Source organism: Zingiber officinale, chromosome 4A, assembly GCF_018446385.1.
Source record: "Zingiber officinale cultivar Zhangliang chromosome 4A, Zo_v1.1, whole genome shotgun sequence".
In the NCBI taxonomy this organism is placed as follows: domain Eukaryota; kingdom Viridiplantae; phylum Streptophyta; class Magnoliopsida; order Zingiberales; family Zingiberaceae; genus Zingiber; species Zingiber officinale.
This window is the reverse complement of record NC_055992.1, coordinates 41,557,712-41,569,675: the sequence shown is the minus strand read 5'-3', so window position 1 is coordinate 41,569,675 and position 11,964 is coordinate 41,557,712. Positions and strand designations below refer to the sequence as shown.

General features: G+C 35.5%; 1 protein-coding gene across 1 annotated transcript; it reads left to right on the top strand.

Moving 5' to 3' along the window:
• Window positions 1–225: 225 nt before the first annotated feature.
• On the top strand, window positions 226–11,698 carry LOC121969854 (WAT1-related protein At5g45370-like). Its single transcript, XM_042520132.1, has 7 exons — window positions 226–1,174; window positions 3,642–3,704; window positions 3,825–3,941; window positions 4,027–4,312; window positions 10,259–10,414; window positions 10,948–11,099; window positions 11,288–11,698. Exons 1-7 carry the CDS (start codon window positions 978–980, stop codon window positions 11,463–11,465), a joined length of 1,149 nt encoding a protein of 382 aa, XP_042376066.1. The 5' UTR covers window positions 226–977; the 3' UTR covers window positions 11,466–11,698.
• The last annotated feature ends 266 nt before the right edge of the window (window positions 11,699–11,964 follow it).

The following is an 11,964-nucleotide window of genomic DNA, read 5'->3' as shown; positions in this document are numbered from 1 at the left end:
TTAACGTCATTTAACTAGAATCGAATATATCAATCAATTGATCATGTGGTTATAAAAAAGAATCGTACACAATTTAATAAAAAATATAATTAAATTTTAATTTAAATATATTAAATTTAGGAGAAATTATATTATATTTTATTTTTTTATCTAAAAAATATAAGAATAGTTAGATAAATTGATATGAGTTACAAAAATAAAGTAAAAAAAAAATTGATAGGTAGAATGAATAAATTTCTTGGACACATGCATAAAGAGAGAGAAAGTTGAGTTCGCATTTAAAAAAAATTATAATAATTTATTCCCATTTTAAACTACAAGGCTTCTTCTGCTAATAATTATTGGACTTTTTACTTGAACTTCTGTCAACTTTTATGGACCTTTTCATTGCTCCTGCAATGTCATATCAAGCAAGATAAACTTGCACCGCACGTACGTATTCCAAATCAAAATATTAATCGGTTTTTAATATAATCTAATTTTAAATCTTTGTCAACCAAATCAAAATAATATAATCGGTTTGATTGCTGGGTACCTATTACACCAACAAATCTCCCTATTATAAACACTCGAGTATTTTTGAATCGTTGAAAAATGATTTGAGTCTAAAATCGAATATGAGTTAGTCATTTCATCTACTTTATTTGTTTTTTTTTCTTTTGATAATATTTATTTTTTCGATTAATTTTATAAAATGACTGATCTGGTCCAATCAAAATTTCTACCTACCATAAATCAGAAAGCGATCGCGTTCCTTTTTTATTTTGTTTTTGCCCACGCTCAATTACTTCCCCACTGTTCCAACGCCGACGGCGTCGTCGCACACTTCAACGATGATTCCGAGTCCACGCTCAATTACTTCCCCAACTTTTCGATCTACCTTTTCCTCGAAGCTATAGAATCGCCTACCTTCTGCGTTTTGGAGGACGCCGATTAGCTGATACGGCCAGGCACGGTGTGCGGGGAAGTCGGTGGGCATGGCGACGACGAGGACGAGGAACGAGATGCTGCGGGCTCACTTGGGGATGGCGCTGGTGCAGGTGGTGTATGGAGGCTATCATGTGTTGACCAAGGCCGTGCTTAATGTTGGCATGAACGAGGTGGTTTTCTGCGCCTATCGGGACATCGTCGCCCTCGCAATCCTTGCTCCCTTGGCCTTCCTCCGACGGCGCAGGTTGCCCCATTTTTTCTTTCCTTCTCTCTCCCTCCCTCATTTGGGAAAAGAGTAAACTTTCATTATTTTCTTTGTTTTATGGTGATTTATTGTTTGATGAGGGGAAAAAAAGGGGCTCAAATATGACATAAATGGAGGGAAAGAAAGTTTGAGATCCTCCTTTCAATTCGTCACGAACCGAGTGAAAACAGATGGAAAGGGGATAATATAGTTCCTTTCCATTGCCCTTTACACAGATTACTTTCTTTACATAACTCAAGATGTGAGTAAAATGAATGGTGGTGTTTTTCTGATTGTTATTGGTTATTTTGGCTGGTTTCTACCCTAACTTGCTTAAGAAATTAAAGTCTTCTTTGAACTGATTTCCTTTGTTTCACTTAGATTACTCCTTTTCTTTCTTACTTCTTTTTTCCTTCTCATTAAAAACAACTTAGTATGCCCATAGAAATCAATGAATCAAGTTTTTTTTTTTTATACTTTTTTTGGTTAGTGTATACTGCAGCTTGCTTAGAAAATTACGAATTCTTCTTTGAACAGATTGCTTTTTTATTTTATAATTGCGTTTCCTAAACCGAGAGGGAAGTTGCTTACCAGCTGCTAACAACTTGCTATGGCTTGAAAGTTAGCAGCTTCTATTGCTTGAAGGTTCAGTGGATCAAACACATCATTTTCTGATACTTTGCTTTTGCTTGTAAATTGAGTGAATTGGTGGCCCACAAGACAAATAATTGAGTGAATCAGTGGACTATTTCTTAACACATTGCAGCTAAGGACAAACTTTGAGATAAAAAATTGGAAAAGCTGGACTAGCTGAGCGTCATAATAATTGGACACATTATTTATACCATGGAAAAGATGGGGAAACATAATTACAAGATGTGAAGGATTTTTCAGTATTTCTTACTATTGTACAGACTATTATCTATTACATTATATTGATAGCAAATTATCATCTCATCAGATGTTGGTAATAATTAGCTAGCACTTCGATATATTCTCTTGCATCCTTGAAACAGTTAGTGTTGTAATCTATCTAGTGGAACATGTATTTAGCATGAGGAAAATGTGTTGAGGATAAAGAAAGATCTTAGGTGCCAGTTATGTTCTTCAAGCTAGCAGTATTTCCTCCATTGTGATTCATTTTTTAAAAGAACTAAGAATTTAATCTTTCATTCTTTCATAATTTTTTTTGTGATCACTTGTAGAATAAGTTGGCAGTGGACAAAAGGAAAAGGCCAAGTGAGGTGTGATTTAACTAAAAATTAATTACTTTTTACTGCTTGAAGGACATAATTATCTGTTAACAAAATTTTACAGATAAAATGTGGAGGAATTAGGTAATTTTGATAAGGAAAAGGGAAACACAATGTATGCATCAAGAAAGAAATTCCAATTTTTTTATCTCCCTATGGATGCCTACATCTTCAATAACTTATCTTTGTGAATGTGCTGTATCAGTTTAGCTTTGATTGCATTGTTGTTTGTTTTACCAAGTATTAGTAAGGAGAAAATATTAGGAACAAGAAAGACATGACCTTAGAAAAGGTGGGGCATTTTCTTGCAAGATCATAGTACAAAATGAAGAGGTCACTCATGAATGTGGATTACCAATTTACCATGATGCTGGGATGGGCTTGGCTCATCTGGTAGGAATGTTTAACCTGAATCTTCCAACAAAAACATCCAGCGCAATTTTTTCCCCCCTCCTTTTATGGTTCCCTCTACTGCCAACTGTGCAACTCTCTTTAATTTTATGTCACATTGGGCCTCAAATCTCTTTTATTTTTTGGAATCATATTATGTTATAGAGTTGGAATTCTAATCTGTATACGCATCAGATTTCTCCTTTCGAAAAACAAAGAAGTTGATCTTAGAACTCCAACCCACCAAACATTTTGGAGTTGGTATTAACTGTTTTGTTTTTGAGAATTTTGTCGAAATAGTGAGATTAAAGGATTTTATATAATATTGATAAATTATTCATACCCCTTTGGTACCAAACATTTCTTAAGAATTAGGATCCTTGATTTTTATTTTTTCAAATGCTATGATTCTTAGAATTCCTCTCACATTTTCTTATATGATTATATACCTCAGTAATTAATTCCAAACTACTTATTGTTTACCTATCCTTTCATGTCTTATTGTTTGCCTTGATTCTCTAGAAATGAATTATCATCCATACCATCCCTGTTTGCTGAGAAAAGTAACATCAAGTGAATGTAATTTTTTATCTATGTTCCGGAATTTGTTTCTCTTTTCATATGTGACTTGGAAATGTTAGGGTTATATGATCTATAACTTGAGCTTTTAGTTCTAGTATCATGTAAATTGATAATCAAATTTCTCATTGCTGCTTTTGGTTTTTATTTTCTCATTTAAGTTGATTGCACATTTAAATAAACTATTAGGTTCTTTTATTATTTGATGAAATTGTGAGACTCAAGTAAATTTTCTTCTTTGGCAGAAGCGTAGGTCTTCAAGTTTCTCCTTGTATATTTGCATCATTTTTCCTTCTGGGTTTTACTGGGTAAGTTTCATTGTTTGCTGTTGTACTTGATAATTTTTTGTCATAATTTTTTTATAAAAAATAATTTCTTTTAATGTCTATCTAACTAATTTGCTAAATGTTTCTATGATTTGACAATAGGATATTTGCAAACCAACTATTGTTCGTTCTTGGCTTAAGCTTCACAAATCCAACTTATGCATCGGCTATTCAACCTTCAATACCTGTCTTTACATTTGCCTTGGCTGCTCTACTAGGGTAATGTTTTCTTTTCAAATTAAAAAAATAGTCTTTTGGCTTTTTTTTTACTTTTTCTATTTATTTGGAGTCTCAATTATTACAGTGTTGAGGCAATAAGCTTGGTCGCAATCGAGGGATGTGTGAAAGTTCTTGGCACTCTTGTATGCATTTTTGGATCGCTATTAATGGTATTTTATCGTGGTCCAGCTGTAGTTGGATCAGGAGCCTGTTGTCTAACTTATCTTATCAGACTAGAGTTGAAGCCTCAACATGAAGTGGTTGGATTGCTATCGACTGGGTTTCTTGGCTTCGGGTTTGAGAAGTGGCATGTTGGTGTTCTATGTTTGATAGGGAATTGTTTCTTCATGGCTGCTTATTATGTTTTACAGGTACTCAGAGCTATCTTTGTACTTCCAAACTTAGAGGTTATTGTTAATGACATGTGGCACATATCACTAATTTGGAAATCAAAGACAGCAAAAAAACAATTGATTGTATGAAAATCCCAAGTCAGTAAAAACCATGAGCAATAAGAAGTTCAAGTATGAATAAGAGGAACAATAGAAAGGGTACAAGAACCACACTCATTGAGGATAGTAATGATTCCTTGTATTGGGATGATAACACTCAGGTACAAATGCCTCCTATTTAATTATGTTGTATCCCTCTAGAGGTGTCAATGGTGTTTGGGTTGCATCATGCCTAGGCCAACTTGGCTCATTTTTCTATGTGTGGAGCTCGGCAGGATTTGTGCTTTCTATGACTCATATTGTCCTAAGCTATGCACATCTGGCCCGAGCCCATTCATGTCAGCCCCATGGGCAATGTTTGATTAAAAATAATAAACAATTCAAAAAAATTAAAAATAAAATTCTTAAAAATAGGGAATTTTATTATTTTACATGATTAAATCTTAGGTATGCTACAATACAAATTTGAGAAGTTGTTACAATGTCAACATTTAGTAAATAATTGTTTGAGAATTTGACTTTTACTCATTTGACCTTCCATGGATTTTATGTTATAGACTACAACTTCATGTAATGTACTGTTAGTCAATCTGCAATTTCTCTCATATTCTCCACACGTTGTACATTGACAAGGGTTTCTAGGGCCAATAGTGTGGGAGGGTGAGGAGATAAAGATCTGTGTCTCCCTAGTCTTAAGCAAGATCGATCACCCATATATTAGATTTATCAAACTCAATATCACTCACTAAATCATTAAACATCATATGATTTTAAATCCTAGATGCATACCTTACCTTCAATCTTGCACACTCCTTGTCCTAAAGTTGCATGGATGGTGCCCGAAACCTTCCCCAAAATGCCTCTTACGATCCCGTTGAGACACTATCAACAATATGCACTTTATTGAGATCAAGGAAGAGTGTTGATAGTGGGCCTACGGCAATGACCTATGAGGATTAGAAAGGGAGAGTATAATAAGAAAATTAGAAATATTAGTAGAGAAAATGATGATTGAGTAAAAACGTACAAGTCATGAGTTGAGAGAATGAGAATAAGAGTTGTTTGTATGAGCGATGATGGGTAGGTTAGGTGGTATTTATAGGGAAATTTGAAATTCTTTAGAATTATTTATGGTAATTATTGGCGTACTTGACCAAGATACCCCAAACTATTTTTTTTTAGTGTTATAAGCCTACTTGACTAAATTTCCTTAAATTAGTTGGTTTTATTTTAGTCAAAAATATTTTGTTGCAGGGTATTTCACCCATTCAAAATTTCAAGTTGAGCACATTAGGACATGCTTGGCCCACGCATGTGCCCATCCCAACTTGCTCATGTGTCAGGCTGAGCACGGATTGAATCCTAGTGAAGTCAGGCACAACCCAAGTGCTAAATTGTCCTAGCTTGACTCATGGGCAAGGCTGAGCCTGGCCGGCCCGACAAAAGTTGTGTCGGGCTGGGCCATGTCATGGGTAGTCTCGTCCGGTTGACACCTCTATGCCACTCTCTATTATTATTTTTTTTTTCTTTTAGCCACATTAAAGTCAAGTGCCTTCAATTATTGATAGCACCTGCTATTGGCAAATGTCAACTCGGGTTGAGTGAAGTGACCTGCTTTTGTTGAAACATATTGTACTTCTTCCTAACTCTACCGATCTACTAATTATTCTCATCTAAACTTGCTTGCTTGATACTCCAAGGATCAATTACCTCGAAGAACAGTCCTAGATGCCTTGGTTTCGGGATTGGATTTGAACTGCTTGTTCTGAGGCTTGACACATTGTCGAACCTCAAGTTTGGAACCCAATTAGATTGGCTCTGTAAGCACCTTGGCATATGAATTCCTAACTCTTCTAACATCCATTCAGTCAGATGGGTCAGTTGGATCGGCATACACCCAGAGTGATCACCTGACCAACCACTTCAACATCCAAGCAGTAGGGTCATTTTTAGTTCATACTTACCAATTATGCATAATCACTTGTTAAAACTGAAAGGAATTAGAACGTACACAATGCAAAGATTTTGACACTGTTTTTTACTCTCCTTCAGTAGGCATATTTAGAATTTGTAAATTTCAAAGTTCCACAGTTCTTCAACCTCTAATTGAATTTATTTACCTCGTTTGCATTGGAGAGAAAAGAAAAAAAGTTCAAAATGAATTCTTTGTTAGATAAAAATGGGAGAAGGAGAAGAGGACAAGATGAACAAGTAGAACACAATAAAATTTTTCTACACAACACACTAAACACGTAGCCTATTTATAAGCTACTTACATAACTCATGACAACCCACTAACTCCACAATTCACTCCACTAACTCAACTATTCTACCCCACTAACTTCACAAATGTAACCACTACTACCACTCATTGCCACCTCATCAATCCACTCACTCAATAGTTAATTTTGAATCATTATATTTTATCAACACTCCCCCTTGATTCAAAATTACAAATACCAAGACATGATCTAAAATAAATAAACTTGTCTCTTGGAAGCAACTTCGTCAAGATATCCGCCACTTGTTCATGTGTGCTGCAGTGCTCCAACATAATTTCATTATTCGCAACTAAGTCTCGAATGAAGTGTAAACGAATATCTATATACTTAGTCCTCGCATGGAAAGCCGGATTTTTTGTCATTGCAATTGTTGCCGTGTTATCACAAAAAATAATCGTTGCATCTTTTTGTTGTTGGTGAAGATCTGCAAGTAATCTTCTAACCCAAATTGCTTGACATGCTGCTGAAGTTGCTGCTATATATTCTGCTTCTGAAGAGGATAAGACTGTAGTAGCTTGCTTCTTTGAACTCCATGAAATTGCTCCTGATCCAATGTTAAAAACACTAGCTGAGGTGCTCTTTCTATCATCCACTGAACTTGCCCAATCACTATCAGTGAACCCGCAAAGATAAATTTTGAAACTTTAGTATAATAAATTCCTTAATCAACGGTTCCAGCAACATAGTGAGGGAGCTGGTGATTCCAAAGAAGATGATTCAACACCTTCTGTTGTTGGAGTTCTATCCTCCATTGGGATGTGAATTCGAGTCTCTTCTCCCTGTATATTCCAATTCCACTTTGCATTTTCATCAAAATCTACATCCCTCCTTATAATTAATTTGCCAGTAAGAGGATTATACAATCGATATGCTTTTGATTGATTGCAATATTCAACAAATATGCATTTTTCAGATTTCTTCTCAAGTTTATGACGAAATTGAGAGTTAATCAAAGCATATGCAATACAACCAAAAATTCTTAAGTGATTTACCGACGGTTTTCTACCTCGCCATGCTTCATATGGTGTTTGATTTAAAACAGCCCTTGTTGGAGAAATATTCAGCAAGTAAACTGATGTGGCCACTGCTTCAGCCCAAAAAAAATTTGGAAGTCCTTTGATATTCAGCAAACTTCTAGTCATTTCTACAACGGTTTGATTTTTTCGTTCGGCGACACTATTTTGCTCCGGTGTATAAGGCGTTGTTAACTCCCTGTGAATGCCATGTTCTTCACAAAATTTACTAAATGCTTTAGATAAGAACTCACCTCCTCGATCTATACGAAGAGTCTTTATTAAAGTACCATTCTGATTTTCCACAAGCGCCTTGAATTTTCTAAAATTTTCAAAAGTCTCTGACTTGTCTGCTAGAAAATATACCCAACTCATACGACTAAAATCATCAGTAAACATTAAAAAATATTTACTCCCACCAAATGATGTAGTTCTCATAGGACCACATAAATCAATATGAATTAGCTCAAGGCATTCTGAAACTCTCCATGATTGCCCACTTGGAAAAGACTTCCTTGTTTGTTTTCCATAAATACATCCTTCGCATAAACCAAGAGAACTAATTTGAGGTAATCCAAAAACCATACCTTTCTGATTTAAAAGTTGCATGCCTTTGATGTTGAGATGCCTATATCTCAAGTGTCACATCTTGGATTCATTATCTTCGCTAGCAATAAAAGCTTGGTTTCCCACATTAGAGATCTTCAGTGGAAACATCTTATTTTCTGTCATTTGCACGCTAACACTATGCTGTCTAGAATCTTTGTCAGAAATAACACAAACTCCGTTATCAAATATAATAGCATAGTCACCCATCATCAATTGCCCAACACTCAACAAACTATGTGCCAAATTAAGAACAAAATAGACATTGTAAAGCAATTTTACTTTACCATTGCTAGTCTCCACGGCAATTGTGCCTTTGCCTTCGACTTGTATCTGCTTATTATCTCCAAGTCTTACTAGCATCTTCTGTGATTCATCAAGCTCTTTAAATAATGACTTATTGCCAGTCATGTGATTTGAGCATCCACTATCCAAAAACCAAATATCATTTTGATCTTCTTTAGAATGAGAATGAACCATAAATAACTTACTTTCCTCATTTTGTTCTTTCACATAGTTTGCTTGTGAGCCATTTCTACAATTTGCCTTTATATGCCCAAATCTTTTGCAGCCATAACACTGAATGGAATTTTTATTCCATTTTTGATCTTCGTTGAATTGTTTCTCTTGTCCATAAAAATGGTTTCTTCCTCTGCCCCGTCCTCTACCACGAAAACCTCCTCTTCCAGGACCTCTGCCAGCGAAGTCTTTTTTTTTTTTTCTATTTCCCCCTTTACTTGAGAAGCTTGAAATGCCTTTTCTTCATCCTTCTTAGCGGATCTATTTCATCTTGCCTCATGGGCTTGTAAAGAACCCATTAGTTCATCAAAGGACAAAATTGGAAGATCTTTTGCCTCTTCGATCGTAGTTACTATGTAATCATATTTAGGAGTCAAACTTCGCAAAACTTTCGAAACAATAATTGCATCAGTGATCTTTTCTCCATAAGATCTCATTTGACTGATAATCGAAATTACTCTAGACAAAAAATCTTGTAAAGTTTCATTACCCTTCATAAGAAAGGCCTCAAACTCACTTCTGAGAGTTTGGAGTTTCACTGCTATCACCTTGGAGGAGTCTTGGAATTCTTTCTGCAATATTTCCCATGCTTCTTTGGAAAATGAGGCAGTTGCAATTCTTGAGAAAATTGTCTCATGTACTGCTTGTTGAAGAATGAACAGTGCCTTCGAATCTTTCTTTCTATTCTCCTTCAATCGACCTTCATCGGCATCCTCGTCGTCAAAGCCTTTCTCTACTAAATCCCAAAGATCTTGAGATCTAAATAGAGTCTTCATTTTGATACTCCAAAATTCGTAGCACTCTCCTTTGAAAATGGGGATGAGGGGTTGAGAAACTCCGTTGATTGTCATTGCGAGCAACCTAGGACATGTCAAACTCGCTCTGATACCACTGTTAGATAAAAATGGGAGAAGGAGAAGAGGACAAGATGAACAAGTAAAACTCAATAAAAATTTTTCTACACAACACACTAAACACGTAGCCTATTTATAAGCTACTTACATAACTCATGACAACCCACTAGCTCCACAATTCACTCCACTAACTCAACTATTCTACCCCACTAACTCCACAAATGTAACCACTACTACCACTCATTGCCACCTCATCAATCCACTCACTCAATAGTTAATTTTGAATCATTATATTTTATCAACATTCTTATTCTACAAGATACATCATCATAAACCATATAGTTCCAACTATTTGGAGTAAGTGGCAGATTTTATCCGTCCATTGATGTCTATGGAAGGCTATGTTTCTACTACATTTAGATCTTCTAAAATTACTTTTAAATTTTATCCCTATGCAAAATACAATATTTAAATAGTTTCTTTACTTTAATGTACTCTGGCTATCTTCTTTCTACTGATTCGTGAAATCTGATTTCTTGGTACTTTTTGATGGTATTTTCTTGTTTTCTTATGAGATGTTAACCATTTCAGGCTCCAGTGTTAAGAAAATACCCTGACAGCTTATCTTTGACAGCATACTCATACTCTTTTGGCGCTTTAATGATGGTATTGACTGGGATAATATCCACAAGTAGCTTCAACGAGTGGATATTGACAGTGCCTGAGATAATTGCCGTCTTATATGCTGTTAGTCTTGTATTCTTGAGCTCACTAGTTTAGTTAATCAATGATATATTGTCTAATGAAATTGATCTTTTTATCATTATTTCACAAAAAATTATCTTTCTTTTCAACCTCCTATCTAGGCATTGTTTAATAGATTGGCTTCCTTCAAACTTGTATATAATTGGTAAAGGTGTATCTGCTTGGCCAAAATCAATTTACGTGTTTGTAGAATTGGTGAACTACGATTTCTACCGAGGATGTTTTTTCTGTGCAATCACAGTCAATTAATTGTTTCCCTTTAGTTCAGGATGTTAATTGTTAATACTTTCTCCATATCATACATGCACTTATTATTTAGAAGGTCAATTTTCCTCAAAATGAATACGTACCTCTCATCATTGTTTAGGAGTCATACCTCTCATCTTATGACAAATACATGACTCGAACTAGGCCATAACAATTTTCATAGTTTGATCAGATTTTTCATGGTGGTTGGACAGAACTATTCAGACTTCTTTGGTTAACCTTATTGATAAGTTAAATATTGTCTTCAGGGAATTGTTGCATCTGCAATGAACTATGGGATAATGACATGGTCCAACAAAATCTTAGGGCCATCGATGGTATCTCTATACAATCCTCTTCAACCAGCAATGTCCACTTTATTGTCCACAGTTTTCCTAGGAAGTGCTATTTATCTCGGAAGGTGCCCTCTAATCCCCTCTTAACCTCCCTTGATCAGTTTTACAATCACGTAACTGTTATATGAAAAGCCTTATACATTTGCACCCTTGTTATTTATGCTTATGAAGTTTGTTTTCTTTCGTTGTTTGTGATCCTCAAAGTGATTTTTTGGAGGATGAACTAAGCCGAATTTGATCATGTCATAAACAGCATTGTAGGAGGGATTCTCATAATTATTGGCTTATACTTGGTCACCTGGGCTCGTTACAAGGAGACTGAATCGGTTACTATCTCATGTGATCCCGATCACTCTGCTCCACTTCTTGACGAAGAGAAAACACCCATGAAGAAGGACGAAGCTTCCTCTAGCACTTGCAATATTCCTTAGGCCAGCAATTACTGCCCCGTGGATCCTGTTTAAGCTGTTCCCTAATACTAGAAATATTCATCTTCATTTCATTCAGTAAAGCTACTGAGAACTATGATTCTTTCGGCAAAAAGATTGTCGCTCTGAGCCTGTAAAGAAATAATTCTCTGTAAAAAGTCATCCATGATGCTGAACTTGATGTGATGAACAGGATGTTAGAAAATCATGCAAATTGCTTCTCGTATTTAATCTTCCATGATGTTTTGCATATCATAAGGTAACTCAGAAGACCGTTCCAAGCTGAAAGCTTTGTTGTTCAAGCAAGCCTCAAAAAACTTTTGTGAATATGGAGGAGCAGTGGATGTAAGGTCATGTATTAGATCGAGACACCCTTACATAGATGTCACAGAGGTAGAGGGAATGATGTAAAGATTTGTGACTCCTAAACTTCGTCCCTTGGTTCCTCAAATTTGAAGCTGCTAAACTTTTGGCAACAGCACTTCCTATCAAAAGTTTTCTA

What these genes read in the sequence shown, in the direction of transcription:
- LOC121969854 (XM_042520132.1), top strand. Translation starts at nt 978, where the DNA reads ATGGCGACGACGAGGACGAGGAACGAGATGCTGCGGGCTCACTTGGGG. An exon ending in TTCCTTCTGGGTTTTACTGG is followed by an intron (nt 3,705 to 3,824) that starts GTAAGTTTCATT and finishes ATTTGACAATAG; the next exon opens with GATATTTGCAAACCAACTAT. An exon ending in GCCTTGGCTGCTCTACTAGG is followed by an intron (nt 3,942 to 4,026) that starts GTAATGTTTTCT and finishes CAATTATTACAG; the next exon opens with TGTTGAGGCAATAAGCTTGG.